Source organism: Corella eumyota, chromosome 5 (assembly GCF_963082875.1).
Source record: "Corella eumyota chromosome 5, kaCorEumy4.1, whole genome shotgun sequence".
In the NCBI taxonomy this organism is placed as follows: domain Eukaryota; kingdom Metazoa; phylum Chordata; class Ascidiacea; order Phlebobranchia; family Corellidae; genus Corella; species Corella eumyota.
Window position 1 is genome coordinate 11,507,169 of NC_137494.1, and position 23,235 is coordinate 11,530,403.

Sequence of the window (23,235 nt, forward strand, 5' to 3'; positions counted from 1 at the left end):
ACGGCTATATAAAAAGATTATGTTGTTTTGCAGCAGAAAAAGGGGTAACAGAGTAGATTTATACAAACAAATATTGCGCAGTTTCAAACAAATATAAGACTAAAGTAAAGTATTGAAAGGTTGGTTAAATATTGTTCAACTATTTGCACGACCTTTGTTGCATATTTGTTATATTGACATTTAATGCTTTTGTTTATTATGTGGGTTTATTATTGCAACAGCAAGGCTGCATTTTAAGCAAAGTGTAACTGGGTAATGTAAGGCTGTGTAAAAAACAAAGGCAAACAAAATAATACGTACAATAATTACTCAGAGGCGTCGCGCTTGTAGGCAAAAGAGATTAATTGTTTTTTGGTCTGTTCTTATACTAGGTAAAAATCAATTAAAAGCCTGCGAAACATTGTTTCTTATTTTTTTAATGTAGTTGTGTGAAAAATTAACAAAATCATAGTAATTATACATCAAACTGCTAATTTAAAAAATTACTAAATTTATTTCTGTAAAACCAAGTTGTTTAATTACTCAATATTTTTGTTCACCAATATGATATTATTCGAAAAAATTCTATAAATTGCCCATCAAAATTGCCTTTGCATTTCCCTATATAAATAATGCAGCTTTATAAAAAAGGCGCAATACACAATAATATATCATTAGTTTTTCAACTAAAGAATTTAATTTTTTTAAATATGTGTTAAAATTTGTATTAACCTAATATCTATTTTGTTATTTTAAGAACTTTAGGTGTTATTTAAAATGGGTATTTGGGGTTTTAAGGGGTTTATAAATAGAAATACACAACGCTTAAAAAGGGATGGGGTTTTACAACAGGTTAAAATAAGACCTTGTTTGGCCTTATAATGATCTAGAAATTTTATTATATTGCGAAGAATGTAAAGAGATTGCTAATTCTAAATAAGGGAATATTTGGCATTTAAGAGTTCAGTTTAATTAATATGCAAAATTGAACAAATACATTAAACTCTTAAATCTCCATTAAATAAATTTTTTTTAGCTATTATACAAATATGATTATATAAATTATTCAATATATATATTTTTTTCTTATAAGAAATTTTTAAGCTTAATTAATATGGGTATATGGGGTTTTAAGGGGTTTATAAAGAGAAATAGAGAACGTTTGGAAAGAGATAAATGTTTCCAACAGGTTAAATTATCAAACCAATATATTGTTATGAGTGGATCTGAAACTTCAATATTGTTGTATGAGGAACTTACAACTGGATGCTAGTAAGTTGTTTTCTTTTTCATATTAAATTAGTTTATCTAATTCGAACGAGCAACCCGTTTTATAATATTTGCCTAAATTGAATAACAGTGCCATGGTAATAATAATAATACGTATTCTGAAATATATATTTTAAAGGTACAAAAACCAACTGGTCGTTGTTTAACAAAAATTTACTTTTGAAAAATATATTTTAGAACTAGCAAAGTGAAATTGTAAAATCCGTTTTTATGTTACGTTAAAATTGTGAAAAATTTGTAAAAGGTGAAAACATAACTTTAAAAATTTTAAAACATATCACCTCTTTATATAACAAAAACATTTTTTTTATAATTTTTCTTTATTTTTAGCGGAACCTATGAAATGTATCGACAAAAAATTCAAGAATTTTTCAATAAATTAAAAGAGTGTCAAATTAAGCCGATTGTTTTATTTGAAGGGTAAAAATCCTTTTTAGTATCTTATTATTTTGTTTTATTTAACTTTTTAGAAGTTTTGATATTGTACTAAAAGCAGTGCTTTTTGCATAAAACTCTTTTATAAACGTTTAATTTATATTTTTAGGTTTAACTACAAAGAGGACCTGAAGATTTCTATAGACAGGAAAGAGAAGAGAATACAGAAATTATTAAATTTTTTTGAGAATTCACAAAAAAACAAAAAAATTAAAACGATGCCCATTCTTTGCAGTAAATCATCTAATCATAAATGCTGTGGCTTTAACTATACGAAATTCCAGTGTATTTATGCAAATAATAACTAACCTCAAATTTTTATCGTAATTAATTTAGCTTTAGATGTAACTTAAATGTTATCCTCGATGTGGAAAGGCCGATTGAGCAACCTAAACATAGCGTGACAACAGTTACCCCGATCCAGTCTTAAGTTGTTGTGTCAGTTTGGGATATTATAAAGACTATAATTGCCTGATAACTAAGCTGCTGTTTAAGTGCTGGTCAGCAGTAGTTTATACCGTATAGTTACTCAAGGGCGGTTCAGCATGAGATCCTAAACGGTGTTCTAAACGGTACCTTTTAATGTATATTAACTATTAATTTAAAAATTGGTGTTAGATCATAATTACTCATATTATCTTGTTCAGATATGTGTCAAGGTCAAACTCATTATTCCAAGCTCTAATTCAGCTGCATAATATTTACATTTATTCATTGTTTTAACAGAGATAGTTTTTGAGCAAGTGTTAGACGAGCTAAAAATACCATGGGCTATGGGTAACGGATATGCTGACAGCAAAACGAAAGCATTAGCAAAAATGTTGAACGCATTTGTTCTTGGAACAAGCTCTAATTTTTTTGCTCTTAATCTTAAAAAATTTGTTGATTATACTGACTTTAAATGGAAAAACGTATGATTTATTAAATATTTTTTAACGTAAGAAAGCCTATCTGTTGACCAAAACGATCTGTATTCGGTTGGTAGGCTAGACCCAAAACTCTTTATTTAATATAGGCACACATGTGTGCCTGATAATTATCCAATGATTTACCACGTAAATGTGCAGAAATAAAATCGGTACGTCTTAATTATTACTTGATCACAACCTCTGAAATTTTTTTTTTAAATAAATGAATTTCTACAGGTGCTTAAAGCTAACGGTCAAAATTACATCAAAGCAACTGCATTTAACAACGAAAATTTTCTGGAAAATTTTAAAATATCACAAGAAGCAATGTGGTTTATGGCGGTTGTGTTTACAAATTCGACTGATCAAAGACACAAAAGATTGCAAGATTTCTTTAAGGTGAGAGCTGTTTTAATTTAGAACAGATTCATTGTAATACTTCAGATTATTTTTAAAACATTAATTTTGTTTGTTTAACATCATGAGTTGAATTAACCTTTAATAGTAGTGCTTCGTTTAAACATAGGGAAATTACACAAATGAAAAAATTGAAGAATATTTCAAATGGGCCTCAAACAATTATCACGACGGGCAAGTTTTTGAAAATGTCAAAGCATTAATAGGCAATGAAATGTCAGGTCAGTGTTAATCAACGGCCAAGTTTACATAATTTAAAAAATTTTTAAACCCATTACATTTTTTATTTTTTATAAACTATAATTTAGCAGGCTTTAAACATTATACCTTTTCCTATGTAAACAGAAGCTAAAACAATTGAATTGGCTGCAAATATTAGGGGGCTTTTGGAGAAATACAGAAATCCAAATATTCATATCAACGTGCTTGATACTTTAAAGAAATGTGCCGAACAAGACCCAGAGTTGTTACATTTAATAACTTCTAACGAAGACAAAGCTTTACCAGATATAAAACCATCCCAAAACGAAAAAGCAGAATTTGGGATGCTGTTGAGAAAAAGAAATTTACCGTTTTGGGTATTGGATATTCTAAATGATCAGAAAAATAAAACTCCGCTAAATGTTCGTTTGCCACTTCTTGTTACAAATCCAACAAAGTTTGAATCCCCACATGTTGTCACCAAATTAATAAGAAAGAAAATATACGAATTAGTGGCATTAAAAAGTAACCTGAAAATTGTAGAATGTGATATTGTTGGCGTTAAGTACAAAGGAACTGAAATAATAACAATTCTGCCGTCAAGTAGGCCGAACTTTTTTTTTTGATTATTTTAATAAATTTTTTAAGGGTTTTATATTGGCTTAAAAAGTAAAAATCGTGGTTCCCTGCCGAGAATTTTAGTTAGTAATTCTCCAATCCCACGACACAAATTTATTAAGTTGTTTAAATATTAAAACTCAAATACAACTTTAGAAATCTGACTTATTAAAATTAACATTATTTTAACAGATAAAGAAGTCTTAAAGGGATCAAAGAAAAATCAAATGCGATATCTAGCGACTGAAATATTAAGCACCGCTAATTTTGCTATTTTTGACCAAAGCGTTAGTTCGATTCGAGATGAGTTAAAGTTATTGGTTCTCGCTTCAATATATTGGGTAGAAAATTCAAAGCCAAGTGAAGACATGATCAAGGCCCTAGCCATGGCAGTTGCTATAGTGTCCAACAACATCATTCCAGAGTTTAGAAAAACAGAAAATCTAGATGTTTGTTTTAATGAAAGTGACGTTAATTTCTCCACACAATGGCAGGTTTGTATGTCAGAGGTCATCCATTTCAACAAGTTGTTAGATTGCCCTTATCCCACTACACAAGTCGGCGAAGTGTTCTGTGATTTGATGCTTTTGCGCATTTTGTCAAAACCGCCTGAAAATCTGATTGATTTGGAATCGTCTGCAAAAAGCACCTACGACGAAATATATACCGTACTAAGTCGGTGTGTAAGTAAATAACTTGAACATTGCATCAAATTACTTATAGACAATTGTTGTCATAAATTAGTATTTGTAGATTTTAATGTGAAGTAAGCGACTACCTAAAAATATAAACTTTTAAACCATAGATACAAAAAAAAAATTGCAAACATTTTAACATAACAAAAATTGTTTTCTTTAGCATACAGTAAAATATTTTCACATTTGCTGTATTAAAATGGAATGTCCGTAACCTAACAATAGTGATTTCGTTTTTGTGAAGTAGTAACAGTCACTAAATTATAATATTATATGTTAATTAGATTAAATTTTAGTTTTAATATTTTTGTAAACCAAATCTTATTACAATTTTAAGATTGTTCTAGCCTTGTGATAAAATTACTTTATTCTAAACAAAATTGTCCCAAAAAAATGTTTCGCTATAGGCTATTTGCTTATAATGAATATTTACCTTGACGCAGGCATTTTTTTATTGTGGCTGCAGCCGTTTTATTTTTTGTAAAAGCGTATTGGTTTTGAAAAGGTTATTACTTTAAATTTTAAAACCTTAACAAAAAAATGTATTTATAACATGCTTTAGTCTGGGTTAAAATATTTTTTTAAATTTTCGTAATAGTAATGTAGTTTCTGTATTGTAATATAATATTCATTAATTTACGATTTTATATTGTCATTGGAATAACGTAAGGTTTAAGAAATCTTGTGAACCCAATTCTATTAAATTTTTATTTATTTTTTGTAGCTTAGTGATTAAATTTGCTTTTCTTTGTACTAACAGTTGAAAGTATTTCATTTTTAGTTATCACGCTTGTTCAACTTAGTAAAAATAGACCTTTAATGACAACTAATTTATTCTTAATAGCTGTAAATAGTGTTATTTTCAATCCTCTTGTATATTTAACGTTGCCTAATATAAAATATATTGTTGATTTACGTAACGTCTTGCTTTAAATCGACTACTCAAAATAAAGGAATAATTCTCTTGAACAGTATGTTCAACGTAATTGGTGTGCGATACTATCATCCTCTTAATGGTAATTCCCCTACAGAAATAGTTCCTTCAGCAAGCCTTGTCTAAAAGTATACACGTATTTATACCTAGGCCTATACAAATAAAAAGTACGGGTATATAAAAAGATTATGTTGTTTTGCAACAGAAAAAGGGGTAACACAGTAGATTTATACAAACAAATATTGCGCAGTTTCAAACAAATATAAGACTAAAGTAAAGTATTGAATGGTTGGTTAAATATTGTTCAACTATTTGCACGACCTTTGTTGCATATTTGTTATATTGACATTTAATGCTTTTGTTTAATATGTGGGTTTATTATGCAACAGCAAGGCTGCATTGTAAGCAAAGTGTAACTGGGTAATGTAAGGCTGTGTAAAAACAAAGGCAAACAAAATAATACGTACAATAATTACTCAAAGGCGTCGCGCATTTGGGCAAAAGAGATTAATTGTTTTTAGGTACTAGGTAAAAATCAATTAAAAGCCTGCGAAACATTGTTTCTTATTTTTTTAATGTAGTTGTGTAATAAATTAACGAAATCATATTAATTATACATCAAACTGCTAATTTTACTTTAAAAAAATTACTAAATTTATTTCTGTAAAACCAAGTTGTTTAATTACTCAATATTTTTGTTCACCAATATGATATTATTCGAAAAAATTCTATAAATTGCCCATCAGAATTGCCTTTGCCCGACGCCTTTGCATTTCCCTATATAAATAATGCAGCTTTATAAAAAAGGCGCAATACACAATAATATATCATTAGTTTTTCAACAAAAGAATTTCATTTTTTTAAATATGTGTTAAAATTTGTATTAACCTAATATCTATTTTGTTATTTTAAGAACTTTAGGTGTTATTTAAAATGGGAATTTGGGGTTTTAAGGGATTTATAAATAGAAATACACAACGCTTAAAAAGGGATGGGGTTTTACAACAGGTTAAAATATCAAACCAATATATTGTTATGGATGGGTCTGAAACTTCAATAATGCTTTATCGGGAACTAAGAAACGGATGCTAGTAAGTTGTTGTTAAATTATTTATTTTAATTTAATCCTTGTATTTAACTTAAACTATGCCTTCAACCTTAGCCATGTATGCTTTAATGTTATTGATTTTTAGGTCATGCTAGATTGTAAAGCATTCTATTTAGGCTTTAGCATGTAACGATTAAGTGCCTTTTTATATAATACCACAAAATAATTAATTTTTTAATGGAAAGGCCGTTTTTAAACGTATTAAAAGCATTATAATAAAGAGAAACTAGTATGACATTGATGCGACTTAAACCCTTAGCTTTCGGTTAAGTACTTTTACCTTACGCTATGCACAATTAAAGTTTTTTTTGCAATTTTAGTGGAACATATGAACTCTATCGCCAAAAAATTCGAAACTTTTTTAATGATTTAAAGAAGTGTGGAATCAAGCCGATAGTTTTGTTTGATGGGTAAATAAAACAATATTTGTACTTTTTATATTTTTTAGTAATATTTACCTTTAAAAAAATTAGACAGCTATACAATGTTTCAATAAAAACATACAAAACAAAAAAATAAAAGTAGGACTAGGCCTTAACCATGACTAAGTATTGTGACTGTTTAATTTAAGAATTTTAAAACGTTACATAGGTTTAAGTACAAAACCGACCTAGTTTATTACATCAAAAGAAGAAATGAAAGAATAGGGGAACTATTAAGATTTTTTGAAAATAACCAAGATAAAAAAATAAGCACAAGACCCATCCTAATCGGTAAATACTTTAAACAAATACACAGTGTCATTAACTATAACTAAAAATGAGTTTAAAATTCGATATGCACTTACCAAATTCTATTTACTTAACCCGGTCTCAACGTACTTCTAAAAGTCTTTCTCGATTAAATTTTTTATTTTGACAGGGCTTGTATTTAAGCAAGTATTAGACGAGCTACACATACCATGGGCATTGGGCAAGGGAGATGTCAATAGCGAAACACAAAGATTGGCAAACATTTTGGGATGTTGCGTTCTTGGAACTAGCTCCAATTTTTTCGCTCGCAACCTTAAAGGATTTATTGATTTTGATAACTTTGGATGGAAAAATGTAAGAATAGCTTGAAGTTATCGTTTTTTGTTAAATTTAAATCGCTCAAAAATACTGCAACATTTAATAGTATTTAGAACCTGATAATGGCTAGTGCATTAAAACGCTTGTAAATTTAAATGAAACATACGTAAATATTTGTTTATCTGCAGGTGAATAATGGAAAAAGATACGTTGCAGCAACAATATTTAACAACGAGAAGTTTCTACAAAGTTTTGTTGTATCACAAGAAGCAATGTGGTTTATGGCAGTCGTGTTTACAAATTCGACTGATCAAGGACACAAAAGATTGCAAAAATACTTTTCGGTATAAGTTTTGTTTTTTCTTACTAAGCAGTTGATTTTAAGGAATAGTATACGATGTTTCCTTTCAAATTAAAAATTTAAGTGATTTAATTAAAAAATTTTAAGAATTCAACCTAAAAATAGGATTTTGTTTAAATGCAGGGTCAAAATCATGGCCAAAAAATTGACTCATATTTCGAATGGGCCTCACATAATTATCAAGACGGAGAAATATTAAAGAATGTTCAAGCTCTAACTAGTAGTCAAATGTCAGGTAAGATCTAATAAATATTTGTTTTGATCAAATTAGAGATAACACAATTTTAATGTTTTTAACAGCCCACAATTATAATAAATTGTTACTTAAAGGTTTTACACCTAAGTGTACCGAAATTTTGTCTGTAAATAAGTTACTATGGTACGATTAAGTAGAAACTTTTGGACATTTGCATTTTTAGCTAAATATAATGCAGAATAAATAAATATATGTATATCAAAAACAGAAAACACAGAATTGGCAGAAAATGTCCAGGCCCTTTTAGAGAAATACAGAAATCCACAAATTCATATCAACGTTCTAAATAATCTAAAGATGAATGCAGATTTCGAGTTGTTGGATTTATTAACTTCCAACGAAGGCGGGGCTTTACCAGACATACAACCACCCCAAAAGGAAAAGTCGGAGTTCGGGTTGCTACTAAGAAAAAAAAAATTACCATTGCGGGTATCAGATGTTCTCCATGATCAAGAAAACGGCGTCAAAAGCCCCGTAAACATGCATTTAAAAGTTATTCTTACAGATCCATCCAAGTTCAAATCGCCTCATGAAAATGTACGAGTTAAAAGCGTTAGAAAGTAACCTGCGCATTGTAGAATACGATACTGTTGACGCAGAGTACAAGGAAACTGAAATGATGACAATTCAACCGTCAAGCAAGATCAACTTTGTGTTTTGAAATTTCATTTACATTTTGATTTATTTACTTTAACAAGAACCTTGTTGATCAAACCCAAAACCTTACGTAGTGACGTTTAGTTCATTAAACATTAATTAATTAGTAAATATCAAAGACCGTTACAAAATTCTATATACTTTATTTGGTGTAACACTTTATGAAAATTAAATTATTAATTTTTTACAAATGTAATTCAATAATATTTCTGTTTGTTTTGACAGATCAACAAATTCTAAAAGCACCCAAGAAAGACCAAATACGATACCTGGCGGCCGAAATATTGAGCATTAATAATTTTGCTATTTTTAACCAGCGGGTTAACTCAATTCGGGAGGATCTCAAGTTATTGGTCCTTGCTTCCATATATTGGGTTGAAAACGCAAAACCAAGTGACAACGAAGTCAAGGCCCTTGCGACTGTGGTTGCTATGGTATTTAACAAGAGTTCTGATGGGTTTAAAACTGCACAGAAAAAAGTTTTCCTCTTTCGTGATGTGCATTTTGATGCTAGCAGTGTTAACATCTCGACACAATGGCAGGTTTGTTTGTCAGAGGTTATCAATTTTAACCAATTGTTAGATTGTCCATTTACCACAACCCAAGTCGGAAAAGTGTTTTGCGGTTTAATGTTTTTGCGCATTTTGTCAGTACCGATTGAGCCGGAGGTCTTATTCAGTCGCAGTGTATTTCCTTTTGCAAAAACCACGTACATTGGAATTCATAGCGTACTGAATCGGTGTAAAATGGCACAGTAAAAAAAGGTTTTACAAAATTTTAAACTGTTGTGTTAAATTATTAATTGTAAAATTTTAATATAATTTTTTTTTCTTTGTAAAAGTGATTTTTTATTTCTATAGTAAAGAGTAAAATATATTCAACATTATTATTGTACCAAATTTTTATACCAAAACAAAACTTGTATACATTTAATTTTTGATTTAAGCGATTATTTTTAAATTTTTATTCTTTTTGCTTGTGTATACTGATTCTTTTAAAATTGACTGGGGAGTCATTTTTTTTGTTATTTTTATTTACCGCGTTTAGCCTTGTACCCAATTAAGCACAAATTATTTCATTAATCATTTTCTTTGAGTTGCATAGCGTTAATACAACAAACAATTTGTAACCAAGCTAATCGTGCTTTAACACTCAAAAAGCATCAAAAAGGCATATATAACGCTGTACTTTAAATAATGCCAATTGCTACTTTGTGTTTCAAATAAATGTGTAAAAGATAAAATGATTCTCTTGGTAATTTCTTGGTAATTTAAAGGTTTTTTAGGCTTAATTAAGATGGGTATATGGGGTTTTAAAGGGTTTATAAATAGAAATAGACCACGTTTGGAAAGGGATGGAGTTTTACAACAGGTTAAAATATCAAACCAATATATTGTTATGGATGGATCTGAAACTTCAATAATGCTTTATAACGAATTAGAGAATGGATTATAGTGAGTTTTTTTGTATTTTTATCTCCAAGTTTTGTATTTTTATCTTTTAAAACAACTCTAATACTTATCTTTATTTTAGTGGACCTCATCAACTATACCGAGAAAAAATTTGCGATTTTTTTCAAAATTTAAAAAAATGTGGAATCCAACCTATTATTTTGTTTGATAAGTATGTTTTTGTGCTACCCATTACCGTTAAAAATTTTTGTATATAACTTTATTCTTGATGTGAAAAGGTCGAATGCGCGACCTAAACATAGAACAACATTTATTACCCCGACCCAGACTCGAGTTGCCTTTATCAGTTTGGGATATTGTATAGACTATAATTGCCCGATAATTATGCTGCTGATTAAGTGCTGGTTCAGCAGGAGTTTACACAGTTTGTAGCGCCTTACTCAAGGGCGCTTCATCATAAGAGCATTAGGAATTAAACCCATGACCCCATGTAGTGAAGCAAGTGTTCCTACCGCTACACCACGCTGCTGGTATTTAAATTTAAACATTGCACACATAATTTTAAATTATAAAACTTAAGATTTTTTTTTAATTAGCTATGTTATTTGTTTTATATTAATTCAACAACACTTTAGGTTTAAGTACCAAGGGGATCAAGTTTTGTATATCGAAAGAAGAAACAAAACAATACAAAATATATCAAGTTTCTTCCAGAATAACGAAATAAGTCAAGAAACGAAACCATCATCCACTCTAAGCGGTAACTACAAAAATATTAAGTAACTTTAAATTAACAAACTGCTGATAGGTCCTAATAAATATAAACTACTGAATATTAAGAGTTTTTTTTAGCGTTGGTATTTCGACAAGTGCTGAAAGAGCTACAAATACCATGGGCGAAGGGTAAAGCGGATTTTGATAGCGGGACAGTAAAATTAGCAAACATTTTAAAATGTTCTGTTTTTGGATTAAGTTCCAATTTTTTTGCTTGTAACGTTAATGGATTTGTTGACTTAAGCGATTTTAAATGGAAAAACGTAAGATTTATTCAATATGGAAACATGTTGGTAAGACTTAATGTTAAAGAATAACAAACGAAAGTGCTGGTTGTAGCCCACCAATCTAGTTAGAATAGAGTTAATACGAGTTTCGCTTGAAAGCGAATAAAAATATGTTTTAAGTAAGTTTGTTTACAACCTTTGCAGGTTCTTGATGAAAATGGACATCAATATATAGAAGCAACAATATTTAACCACGAAAAATTTCTGCAAAGTTTTAGAATATCACAAGAAGCGATGTGGTTTATGGCAGTCATATTCACAAATTCAAGTAATCATGGACACAAAATTATGCGAGACTATTTTTCGGTACAAGTCTTGCTTTTTATTTGTAACTTAAAAAAATAAATTTTATATTTTGAAATATTTTAAATTTTATTTACCTAATTTTACATTTATTAAAACTTGTTACAAAACCACTTGATATAAATATTTAAAGTATTTTTTTAATTTAACCTGAAAAATCGATTTTTTAACCCAGGTAAAGCACCCAACGGAAAGAATTAAGGCATATTTTAAATGGGCTTCAAAATATTATCAAGATGGAAAAATTTTAAAGAATGCCAAAGCTTTAACAAGCGGTTACATGTCAGGTAATGTTTTTCAATAATTTTCCTTTAGCGTGTCAATAGTAATTTATTCACAGTTAAAGTATGTTTTCATAGGTTCGGGCCAAATAAATTTCTTTTGTTAAAGCTTTAATAAATTGGCGTTGAATAGCAAAAAACTACGTCACAATAAGTAAGGTTTTACCTAGGATTTTTATTTTATGTTTGTTAACAGAATACGAAACAAACGAATTGGCAGATAGCATTAAAAGCGATTTAGAAAAATATAGAAACCCGAAAATCCACATTAATGTCCTTCAAAGTTTAAAAAATAATGTGAATCAAGATCCAGATTTACTAGATTTGTTGACAGCCAACGAAAGTAATGCTTTCATTAACGATGAGCCACCACCTAGAGAAGAGACAGAACTTGCGCTATTTTTAAAAGCGAAAAACTTACCATCTCTAATACAGCGTGTTTTAAATGAGCAGGAAAATAAAAATGATGTTCCAGTGACAACATATTTACCAATCCATATAACAGACCCAACAAAGTTTATTTCTCCAAATAATGTTACAAAACCAATACGAGAAAAAATGTACGAGTTAGTGGCATTAAAAAGTAACCTGCGCATTGTAGAATACGATACTGTTGACGCAGAATACAAAGAAACTGAAATGATGACAATTCAGCCGTCAAGTAAGCAAACATTGTTTTCATTTCATGCTAATTGGGCGTAATGTTCACTGCTGTATATATTTATTCTCAGTAAAAAAAAGCCTGATTAATAGCCTTATATTATTTAGTTACCCTAGGTTAGTCGCGATTAAGCCAAAGCCCCATAAACCATCGATACATGCCGCGCCGTTAAATTCAAAAGATTGTCATCCTTAGCATTTTTCTTTATGCAGAAATTTATCGGTCATAGGTTTTATATAATTTTATTTTTTTAAATCACAACTGTTTTTGTCAGATCAAAATATTTTGAGGGCTTCCCAAGACGATCAAATGCGACACCTAGCAGATAAAATACTGAGCAGCGTTAATTTTGATACTTTTACCCACAGCGTTAATTCAATTCGGGATGAGCTTAAACTATTGGTCCTTGCTTCTATGTATTGGGTAGAAAAAACAAAACCTAGTGACCAAACGATAAAGGCCATAGCGACTGTAGTTGCGATGGTATTTAACGAAAATTCTGTGGGACATAATGTTGCACACAAAACGATTTTCTCTTCCCCTACAGTATGTTTTGATGCCAATAACGTAGACATCCTTGCACAGTGGCATGTTTGCATGTCAGAGGTCATGTATTTTAACAAGTTGTTAGATTGCCCTTATCCTACCACACAAGTCGGCAAAGTGTTCTGTGGTTTGATGTTTTTGCGTATTTTATCGAAACCTCCTGAGAAATTTTATCGAAACCTCCTGATTGACTTGGAATCGTCTGCAAAAATCACCTACGACGAAGTATATACCGTACTAAGTCGGTGTGTAAGTAAATAACTTGAACTAAGCATCAAATTACTTACAGACAAATTGTTGTAATAAATTAGTATTTGTAGATTTTAATGTGAAGTAAGCGACTAGCTAAAAATATGAAATTTTAAACCACTGATATAAAAAAAAGTGCAAACATTTTAACATAACAAAAATTGCTTTCTTTAGCACACAGTAAAATATTTTCACCAATAAATTTTAAATTTTCTATATTAAAATGTAACGTCCGTAACCTAACAATAGTGATTTCGTTTTTGTGAAGTAGTAACAGTCACTAAAATTATATTATTATATGTAAATTAGATTAAATTTTAGTTTTAATATTTTTGTAAACCCAATCTTATTACAATTTTAAGTTGTTTTTCTAGCCTTGTGATAAAATTGATTTATTCTAAACAAAACAGTACCTAAAAAAAATTTGTTTCGCTATAGCCTTATTTGCTTTTAGTAAATATTTACCTTGACGACGCCATTTTATTTCTTGTGGCTGTACATTATGTTATTTTTGATAAATGTTGTATAAAACAATATTGTATAATATAAAAAAAATAGTGTTGGCTTGCAAAATTTGTATTTAGGTCGACAAGACAAAATAAAAAACATACAATATTTGTAGTAAATCAAACCAAGTCTAAACGAAAAAAATAACAGGTATGTGGTACTGTTATCCTTGCGTTGGTTATTTACCAACCTAAATAGTTGTGTGTCAAGGCTAAATATGCAACAAAAAAGTAAACCAAGTAGGTTTTATGCAATTAGTATTTACTCAGTATCGAACAAATATTAGATTAAGTAGGTACGTGCATTTAAACGTTGTTAAATAACATTAAATATTTACAGAACCGTTTTGTTGCTTATTTGTTATATTGACATTTAATACTTTAAATTTATTATGTGGTGTAAGTATATGTAGAAGTATTATTAAAATGTTTATTCTGTTAGTTGCTCAAATAGGATGCATTACAAAACAAACGTCATATAAAAAATATAACACAATTACTCAGTGGCGTTTTGCACATGTGACATATAGAAGAAGGTTTCCCACCTACCCAACATAAAATTAAATAGCTATATTGTTTATGCATAACAATACAAGTATATAAAAAAAACAATTTAACTAGCAATATATATATAAATTTTGTTTTTACCCATTTGAACAAGGTTAACGCAAATTATAGGCCTTTTAAAGATATTTTTCTGTTTTCTATGTTTAATAAAGTTACAGAATAAATAATAGTTACAAAATAAAATCATTCACACATTAAACCACCAATCTTACCATAAAGTAAATGCTAGTTTCAACAGAGTTTAGACCCATCGAAAATCGAATATCATGAAATTTAAATGATTTTTGTTTTAATATATTTATGGTACATACAAATATTTTATTATTTGCCTTTCCATTTTTTTGCACGGTGCCTCTGCTCAAACATTTTTTTGCACGATGCCTCTTGCATGTGGCCCAATGATGCATTAAACAAGTTACTTATTATACTGTTTGTTTTAAAAAAAACAATGTTATTTCTTCAACATATCTTATGGGTCTTAATTATTATTGATAACACAACTATACTTTTATTTTAAAGGTTTCTCAGGTTTAACATAAAATGGGTATATATGGTTTTAAAGTGTTTATAAAAAGAAATAGGCCACGTTTGGAAAAAAATAAAGTTTTTCAACAGGTTAAATTATCAAACCAATATATTGTTATGGATGGGGCTGAAACTGCAATATTGTTGTATGAGGAACTAAGAAATGGATGCTAGTAAGTTATTGTTTTAATGTCAAATTATTAAGCTTGATTTAAAAATCGTCTAATAATAATTTTTGTTGAAGCAACCTACTTTTTCATAGCCTTTGTCTATTTTTGTAATTAAGCATCAGAAACTTAAAGACCAAATGGTTGCTAGTTTTTTTAGATAATTTTAAATGATCCCCGTTAATTTAAATAACTGTTTTTAAAGTTTATAGATGTTTATGAATGTAAATAATTTTATAAAAATCAAGTTTTTATATGAAAAAAAAAACAATATTTATTAATTTTTTTATTTTTAGCAGAACCTTTGAAAAGTATCGACAAACTGTTGTAGAATTTTTCGATAAATTAAACAAATGTCAAATTAGGCCGATTCTTTTATTAAATGGGTAAAAATATTTTGCTGTTTTGGTAATGTATAAAAAAATAGCATATTTTTGTTTTAAATTCCATTAGGAACTTTATTATACATGTTTAATCTTAACACTGTTTAGGTTTAACCACAAAGATGATCTGGATTTTTATATTGAAAGAAGAAATAAAAGAATACAAAATTTATTAAATTTTTTTCAGAATTCACAAACAAATAAAAAAATTTATACGAAGCCCATTCTATGCGGTAAATAAACTAAACATAGACGCCGTGGTTTTAACTATACGAACTCCTAGTGTTTTATTTAAGCAAATATTAACTAAACCACTAAATTTACCCTAATTCAGCCATAGATGTAACTTTATTGCCGAATAACTATCAACTTGACGATTGGTTTAAACTCAACATTACTAACTACTATTGCCCCAAAATGCTGACAAGCATATAATATTAACATTTATTCATTGTTTTAACAGAGATAGTCTTCAAGCAAGTGTTAGACGAGCTAAAAATACCATGAGCAATAGGTAACGGATATGTTGATAGCGAAACGGAAGCATTGGCAAAAATGTTGAACGCATTTGTTCTTGGAACAAGCTCTAATTTTTTTGCTCGTAATCTTAAGAAATTTATTGATTATGCTGCCTTTGAATGGAAAAACGTATGATTTATTAAGTATTTTTTAAAGTTAAGTATTTTTTTTAAAAATTAAGTATTTTTTTAAAAAGAAAGCCTATCTGTTGACCAAAACGATTTGTAATCGGTTGGTAGGCTGGAGCCAAAACTCTTTATTTAATTTAGGCACACATGTGTGCCTGATAATTATCCAATGGTTTACTATGTAAGATTGATGAAATAAAATCGGTACGTCTTAATTATTACTTGATCACAACCTCTGTAATTTAAAAAATAAATGAATTTCTACAGGTGCTTAAAGCTAACGGTCAAAATTACATCAAAGCAACTGCATTTAACAACGAAAATGTTATGCAAAATTTTAGAATATCACAAGAAGCAATGTGGTTAATGGCAGTTGTGTTTACAAATTCGAGTGATCGAGAACACAAAATAATGCAAGATTTCTTTGAGGTAAGTGCTTTGTTTGCAATGATGTTAAAAAAGCTATTTTAACTTATACCAGATTCATTGTAATACTTTAGATTATTTTTAAAACATTAATTTTGTTTGTTTAACATTATGAGTTGACACAACCTTTAATACTAGCGCTTCGTTTAAACATAGGGAAATTACACAAATGAAAAAATTAAGAAATATTTCATATGGGCCTCAAAGAATTATCACGACGGGCAAGTTTTTGAAAATGTCATAGCATTAATAGGCAATGAAATGTCAGGTCAGTGTTAATCAACGGCCAAGTTTACATATAATTTAAAAAATAGTTTACATATAATTTAAAAAATTTTTAAACCCATTACATTTTTTATTCTTTATAAACTATAATTTAGCAGGCTTTAAACATTCTACTTTTTCCGTTGTAAACAGAAGCTGAAACAATTGAATTGGCTGCAAATATTGAGGGGCTTTTGGACAAATACAGAAATCCAAATATTCCTATCAACGTGCTTAATAGTTTAAAGCTAAATGCCGATCAAGACCCAGAGTTGTTACATTTAATAACTTCTAACAAAGACAAAGCTTTACCAGATATAGAACCATCCCAAAACGCAGAATTTGGGTTGCTGTTGAGAAAAAGAAAATTACCGTTTTGGGTATTGGATATTCTAAATGATCAGAAAAATGAAACTCCGCTAAATGTTCGATTGTCACTTCTTATTACAAATCCAACAAAGTTTGAATCCCCACATGTTGTCACAAAATTAATAAGGAAGAAAATGTACGAGTTAGTAGCATTAAAAAGTAACCTGGAAATTGTAGAATACGATACTGTTGACGCTGAGTACAAAGAAACTGAAATGATGACAATTCAGCCGTCAAATAAGCAATTTAAAAAAATCAAATGTTTAGCTGCGATAATACAATGCTGAAAAATCGACTTATATAAATAAACATTTTTTTAACAGATCAACAAATCTTAAAAGCACCCCAAAAAGAACAGATGCGATATCTAGCGACTGAAATATTAAGCACCGCTAATTTTGCTGTTTTTGACCAAAGCGTTAGTTCGATTCGAGATGAGTTAAAGTTATTGGTTCTTGCCTCAATATATTGGGTAGAAAATTCAAAACCGAGTGACAACATGATCAAAGCTCTGGCGGTAGTTGTTGCCATGGTATCCAACAAAGACGACTACAACCCGGAGTTCCGAAATGCTCAAAACAAAGTTTACTTTACACCGAATGAAAGTTTTGATGATAGCGATATAAACATCTCGACACAGTGGCAGGTTTGTGTGTCAGAGGTTATCAATTTCAACAAGTTGTTAGATTGCCCTTATCCCACCACACAAATCAGCAAAGTGTTTTGTGGTTTAATGTTTTTGCGGATTTTATCAAACCCGATTGATCCCAAGACCTTGTTTGGTCATAAGGTATTTTCTCAAGCAGAAAGCACGTACGATAAAGTTTATGGCATACTGAGTCTGTGTGTAAGTGAATAATTTACACATTGTATTAAAATACTTACAGACAATTTAAAGTTGTATTAAAGTGTGTTACTGTTGTATTAAAATAATTTTAAAAATAATTAACAGCACTTTTTGAACTAGAAAGCGTACTGATTTTGAAAAGGTTAGTCGTTTAAATTTTAAAACCTTGATAGAAAAAAAAAATTGTATCTATGATATGCTTCTGGGTTAAAATATTTTTTAATTTTCGTAATAGTAATGTAGTTTCTGTATTGTAGTATAATATTCATTAATTTACGATTTTATATTGTCATTGGATTAACGTAAGGTTCAAGAAATCTTGTGAACCTAATTCTATTTGAATTTTATTTTATTTTTTTGTAGCTTAGTAATTAACTGATTTTCTTTGTACTAACAGTTGAATGTATTTCATTTTTAGTTATCACGCTTGTTCAACTTAGTAAAAATAGACCTTTAATGACAACTAATTTATTCTTAATAGCTGTAAATAGTGTTATTTTCAGTTCTATTGTGTATTTAACGTTGCTTAATATAAAAAATATTGTTGATTTACGTCTGGTTTTAAATCGACTATGCAAAATAAAGAAATAATTCTCTTAAACGATATGTTAAACTTAATTGTTGTGCGATACTATCATCCTTTTAATGGTAATTCCCCTACAGAAATAGTACCTTCAGCAAGCGTTGTCTGAAAATATACACGTATTTATACCTAAGCCTATACAAATAAAGTACGGATATATAAAAAGATTACGTTGTTTTGCAGCAGAAAAAGGGGTAAACAAAGTAGATTTATACAAACAAATATTGCGCAGTTTTAAACAAATATAAGACTAAAGTAGAGTATTGAAAAGTTGGTTAAATACTGTTAACTATTTGCACGACCTTTGTTGCATATTTGTTATATTGACATTTATTGCTTTTGTTTATTATGTAGGTTTATTATTACAATAGCAAGGCTGCATTATAAGCAAGGTGTAACTGGGTAATGTAAGGCTGTGTAAAAAACGGAAGCAAACAAAATAATACGTACAATACTCAGAGGCGTCGCGCTTGTGGGCAAAAGAGATTAATTGTTTTTGGTCAGTTCTTATACTATATAAAAATCAGTTAGAAGCCTATGAAATATAAATTCTGTAGTTGTGTAAATGTAGTTGTGTAATAAAATAACAAAATCATATTAATTATACATCAAACTGCTAATTTTACCATAAAAAATTACTAAATTTATCTGTGAGCATTATTTCTGTAAAACTAAATTGTATAATTACTTAATATTTTTGTTCACCAATATGAAATTAATCAAAAAAATTATATAAATTGCCCATCAAAATTGCCTTTGCCCGACGCCTTTGCATTTCTCTATATAAATAATGCAGCTTTATAAAAAGGCGCAACGCACAATAATATATCATTAGTTTTTCAACTAAAGAATTTAATTTTTTTAAATATGTGTTAAAATTTGTATTAACCAAATATCTATTTTGTTATTTTAAGAACTTTACGTGTTACTTAAAATGGGTATTTGGGGTTTTAAGGGGTTTATAAATAGAAATAAACAACGTTTAAAAAGGGATGGAGTTTTACAACAGGTTAAAATATCAAACCAATATATTGTTATGGATGGGTCTGAAACTTCAATAATGCTTTATCGGGAACTAAGAAACGGATGCTAGTAAGTTGTTGTTAAATTATTTATTTTGATTTAATCCTTGTGCTTAACTTAAACTATGCCTTCAACCTTATCCATGTATGCTTTAATGTTATTGATTTTAAGGTCATGCTAGATCGCTAAGCATTCTATTTGGGCTTTCGCATGTAACGATTAAGTGCCTTTTTATATAGTACCACAAAATAATTAATTTTTTATGAAAAGGCCGTTTTTAAACGTATTAAAAACATTATGATAAAGAGAAAATAGTATGACATTGATGCGACTTAAACCCTTAGCTTTCGGTTAAGTACTTTTACCTTACGCTATGCACAATTAAAGTTTTTTTTGCAATTTTAGTGGAACATATGAACTCTATCGCCAAAAAATTCGAAACTTTTTTAATGATTTAAAGAAGTGTGGAATCAAGCCGATAGTTTTGTTTGATGGGTAAATAAAACAATATTTGTACTTTTTATATTTTTTAGTAATATTTAACTTTAAAAAAATTAGACAGCTATACAATGTTTCAATAAAAACATACAAAACAAAAAAATAAAAGTAGGACTAGGCCTTAACCATAACTAAGTATTGTGACTGTTTAATTTAAGAATTTTAAAACGTTACATAGGTTTAAGTACGAAACCGACCTAGCTTATTACATCAAAAGAAGAAATGAAAGAATAGGGGAACTATTAAGATTTTTTGAAAATAACCAAGATAAAAAAATAAGCACAAGACCCATTCTAAACGGTAAATACTTTAAACAAACACACAGTGTTATTAACTATAACTAAAAATGAGTTTTAAATTGGACTTATGTGCACTTACCAAATTCTATTTACTTAACCCAGTCTCAACGTACTTCTGAAAATCTTTCTTGATTAAATTTTTTATTTTGACAGAGCTTGTATTTAAGCAAGTATTAGACGAGCTACACATACCATGGGCATTGGGCAAAGGAGATGTCGATAGCGAAACAGAAAGATTAGCAAACATTTTGGAATGTTGCGTTCTTGGAACTAGCTCCAATTTTTTTGCTCGCAACCTTAAAGGATTTATTGATTTTGATGATTTTGAATGGAAAAATGTAAGAATAGCTCGCAGTGATCATTTTTTTTAATTCGAATGGCTCAAAAATACTGCAACATTAAGTATTAAATCCTAATAATGGCTAGTGCATTAAAACGCTGGTAAATTTAAATAAAACATAGGTAAATATATATATGTTCGCAGGTAAATAATGGACAAAGATACGTTGCAGCAACAATATTTAACAACGAGAAGTTTCTACAAAGTTTTAAAATATCACAAGAAGCAATGTGGTTTATGGCAATCGTGTTCACAAATTCAAGTAATCAGGAACAAAAAATTTTGCAAGATTTCTTTGAGGTAGGAGCTTTGTTTGCCTTACCAAACCGAGGACTAAGCATGAAATAATAAAGCTTAGTAAACTTTTTTTCGTTTGAGTTAAAAATGTAATTGATTTAAAAACAATTGTTACAAAAGTTTATGTTGTAAATAAGGTAATGTTTAAACACAGGGCCAATATCATAGCCAAAAAATTGCATCCTATTTCGAATGGGCCTCACATAGTTACCAAGACGGAGAAATATTAAATAATGTTCAAGCTTTAACTAGTGGTCAAATGTCAGGTAAAATCTAATAAATATTTTGTTTTGATCAAATTAGAGATAATGCAATTTTTATGTTTTTAACAACCCACAATTATAATAAATTGTTACTTAAAGGTTTTACACCTAAGTGTACCGAAATTTTGTCTGTAAATAAGTTACTATGGTACGATTAAGTAGAAACTTTTGGACAATTGCATTTTTAGCTAAATATAATATAGAATAAATAAATAAATGTATATCAAAAACAGAAAACACAGAATTGGCAGAAAATGTTCAGGCACTTTTAGAGAAATACAGAAATCCACAAATTCATATCAACGTTCTAAATAATCTAAAGATGAATGCAGATTTCGAGTTGTTGGATTTATTAACTTCCAACGAAGGCGGGGCTTTACCAGACATAGAACCACCCCAAAAGGAAAAGTCGGAGTTCGGGTTGCTGCTAAGAAAAAAAAAATTACCAATGCGGGTATCAGATGTTCTCCATGATCAAGAAAACGGCGTCAAAAGCCCCGTAAACATGTATTTAAAAGTTATTCTTACAGATCCATCCAAGTTCGAATCGCCTCATGTTGTTACAAGACCAATAAGGAAGAAAATGTACGAGTTAGTAGCGTTAGAAAGTAACCTGCGCATTGTAGAATACGATACTGTTGACGCAGAGTACAAGGAAACTGAAATGATGACAATTCAGCCGTCAAGTAAGATCAATTTTGTGTTTTGAAATTTCATTTACATTTTGATTTATTTACTTTAACAAGAACCTTGGTGATCAAACCCAAAACCTTACGTAGTGACGTTTAGTTCATAAAACATTAATTAATTAGTAAATGTCAAAGACCGTTACAAAATTCTATATACTTTATTTGGTGTAACACTTCATAAAAATTAAATTATTATTTTTTTGCAAATGTAATTCAATAATATTCTTGTTTGTTTTGACAGATCAACAAATTCTAAAAGCATCCAAGAAAGACCAAATACGATACCTGGCGGCCGAAATATTGAGCATTAATAATTTTGCTATTTTTAACCAGCGGGTTAACTCAATTCGGGAGGATCTCAAGTTATTGGTCCTTGCTTCCATATATTGGGTTGAAAACGCAAAACCAAGTGACAACGAAGTCAAGGCCCTTGCGACTGTGGTTGCTATGGTATTCAACAAGAGTTCTGATGGGTTTAAAACTGCACAGGAAAAAGTTTTCCTCTTTCGTGATGTGCATTTTGATGCTAGCAGTGTTAACATCTCGACACAATGGCAGGTTTGTTTGTCAGAGGTTATCAATTTTAACCAATTGTTAGATTGTCCATTTACCACAACCCAAGTCGGAAAAGTGTTTTGCGGTTTAATGTTTTTGCGCATTTTGTCAGTACCGATTGAGCCGGAGGTCTTATTCAGTCGTAGTGTATTTCCTTTTGCAAAAACTACGTACATTGGAATTCATAGCGTACTGAATTGGTGTAAAATGTCACAGTAAAAAAAAGGTTATACAAAATTTCAAACTGTTGTGTTAAATTATTAATTGTGGAATTTTAATATAATTTTTTTTTCTTTGTAAAAGTGATTTTTTATAACTATGAAAAATATATTCAATATTAACATTGTACATAATTTTTATACCAAAACAAAACTTCTATACATTTAATTTTTGATTTAAGCGATTATTTTTAAATTTTTATTCTTTTTGCTTGTGTATACTGATTCTTTTAAAATTGACTGGGAAGTCATTGTTTTTTTGTTATTTTTATTTACCGCGTTTAGCCTTGTACCCAATTAAGCTCAAATTATTTCATTAATCATTTTCTTTGAGTTGCATAGCGTTAATACAACAAACAATTTGTAACCAAGCTAATCGTGCTTTAA

The 23,235-nt window shown here is 29.3% G+C and overlaps 4 protein-coding genes across 6 annotated transcripts; all 4 read left to right on the top strand.

Moving 5' to 3' along the window:
* Nucleotides 1-1,077: 1,077 nt before the first annotated feature.
* On the top strand, nucleotides 1,078-5,163 carry LOC145752845 (single-strand DNA endonuclease ASTE1-like). The gene is made up of 8 exons (XM_082569199.1): nucleotides 1,078-1,251; nucleotides 1,600-1,689; nucleotides 1,814-1,938; nucleotides 2,431-2,615; nucleotides 2,850-3,011; nucleotides 3,139-3,250; nucleotides 3,375-3,833; nucleotides 4,041-5,163. The coding sequence occupies exons 1-8, from the start codon at nucleotides 1,094-1,096 to the stop codon at nucleotides 4,541-4,543; spliced, it is 1,794 nt and encodes a 597-aa protein (XP_082425325.1). The 5' UTR covers nucleotides 1,078-1,093; the 3' UTR covers nucleotides 4,544-5,163.
* Nucleotides 5,164-6,444: 1,281 nt separating this feature from the next.
* On the top strand, nucleotides 6,445-9,787 carry LOC145753069 (single-strand DNA endonuclease ASTE1-like). Its single transcript, XM_082569458.1, has 8 exons — nucleotides 6,445-6,568; nucleotides 6,906-6,995; nucleotides 7,177-7,298; nucleotides 7,447-7,631; nucleotides 7,784-7,939; nucleotides 8,080-8,191; nucleotides 8,421-8,641; nucleotides 8,718-9,787. Exons 1-8 carry the CDS (start codon nucleotides 6,513-6,515, stop codon nucleotides 8,871-8,873), a joined length of 1,098 nt encoding a protein of 365 aa, XP_082425584.1. The 5' UTR covers nucleotides 6,445-6,512; the 3' UTR covers nucleotides 8,874-9,787.
* A 313-nt stretch (nucleotides 9,788-10,100) lies between these two features.
* On the top strand, nucleotides 10,101-13,870 carry LOC145752836 (single-strand DNA endonuclease ASTE1-like). Of its 3 annotated transcripts, none has more exons than XM_082569186.1 (8): nucleotides 10,101-10,323; nucleotides 10,403-10,492; nucleotides 10,917-11,041; nucleotides 11,122-11,348; nucleotides 11,487-11,648; nucleotides 11,821-11,932; nucleotides 12,123-12,587; nucleotides 12,862-13,870. In XM_082569186.1, the coding sequence occupies exons 1-8, from the start codon at nucleotides 10,166-10,168 to the stop codon at nucleotides 13,392-13,394; spliced, it is 1,872 nt and encodes a 623-aa protein (XP_082425312.1). In that variant the 5' UTR covers nucleotides 10,101-10,165; the 3' UTR covers nucleotides 13,395-13,870. The 3 variants fall into 3 exon arrangements, with proteins under 3 accessions (XP_082425312.1, XP_082425314.1, XP_082425313.1); XM_082569188.1 differs by having other exon boundaries at nucleotides 11,122-11,318; XM_082569187.1 differs by having other exon boundaries at nucleotides 11,134-11,348.
* A 5,719-nt stretch (nucleotides 13,871-19,589) lies between these two features.
* LOC145752988 (single-strand DNA endonuclease ASTE1-like) lies at nucleotides 19,590-23,209 on the top strand. Its single transcript, XM_082569366.1, has 8 exons — nucleotides 19,590-19,758; nucleotides 20,095-20,184; nucleotides 20,366-20,487; nucleotides 20,640-20,824; nucleotides 20,971-21,126; nucleotides 21,278-21,389; nucleotides 21,620-22,072; nucleotides 22,317-23,209. The coding sequence occupies exons 1-8, from the start codon at nucleotides 19,601-19,603 to the stop codon at nucleotides 22,847-22,849; spliced, it is 1,809 nt and encodes a 602-aa protein (XP_082425492.1). The 5' UTR covers nucleotides 19,590-19,600; the 3' UTR covers nucleotides 22,850-23,209.
* Nucleotides 23,210-23,235: the final 26 nt, after the last annotated feature.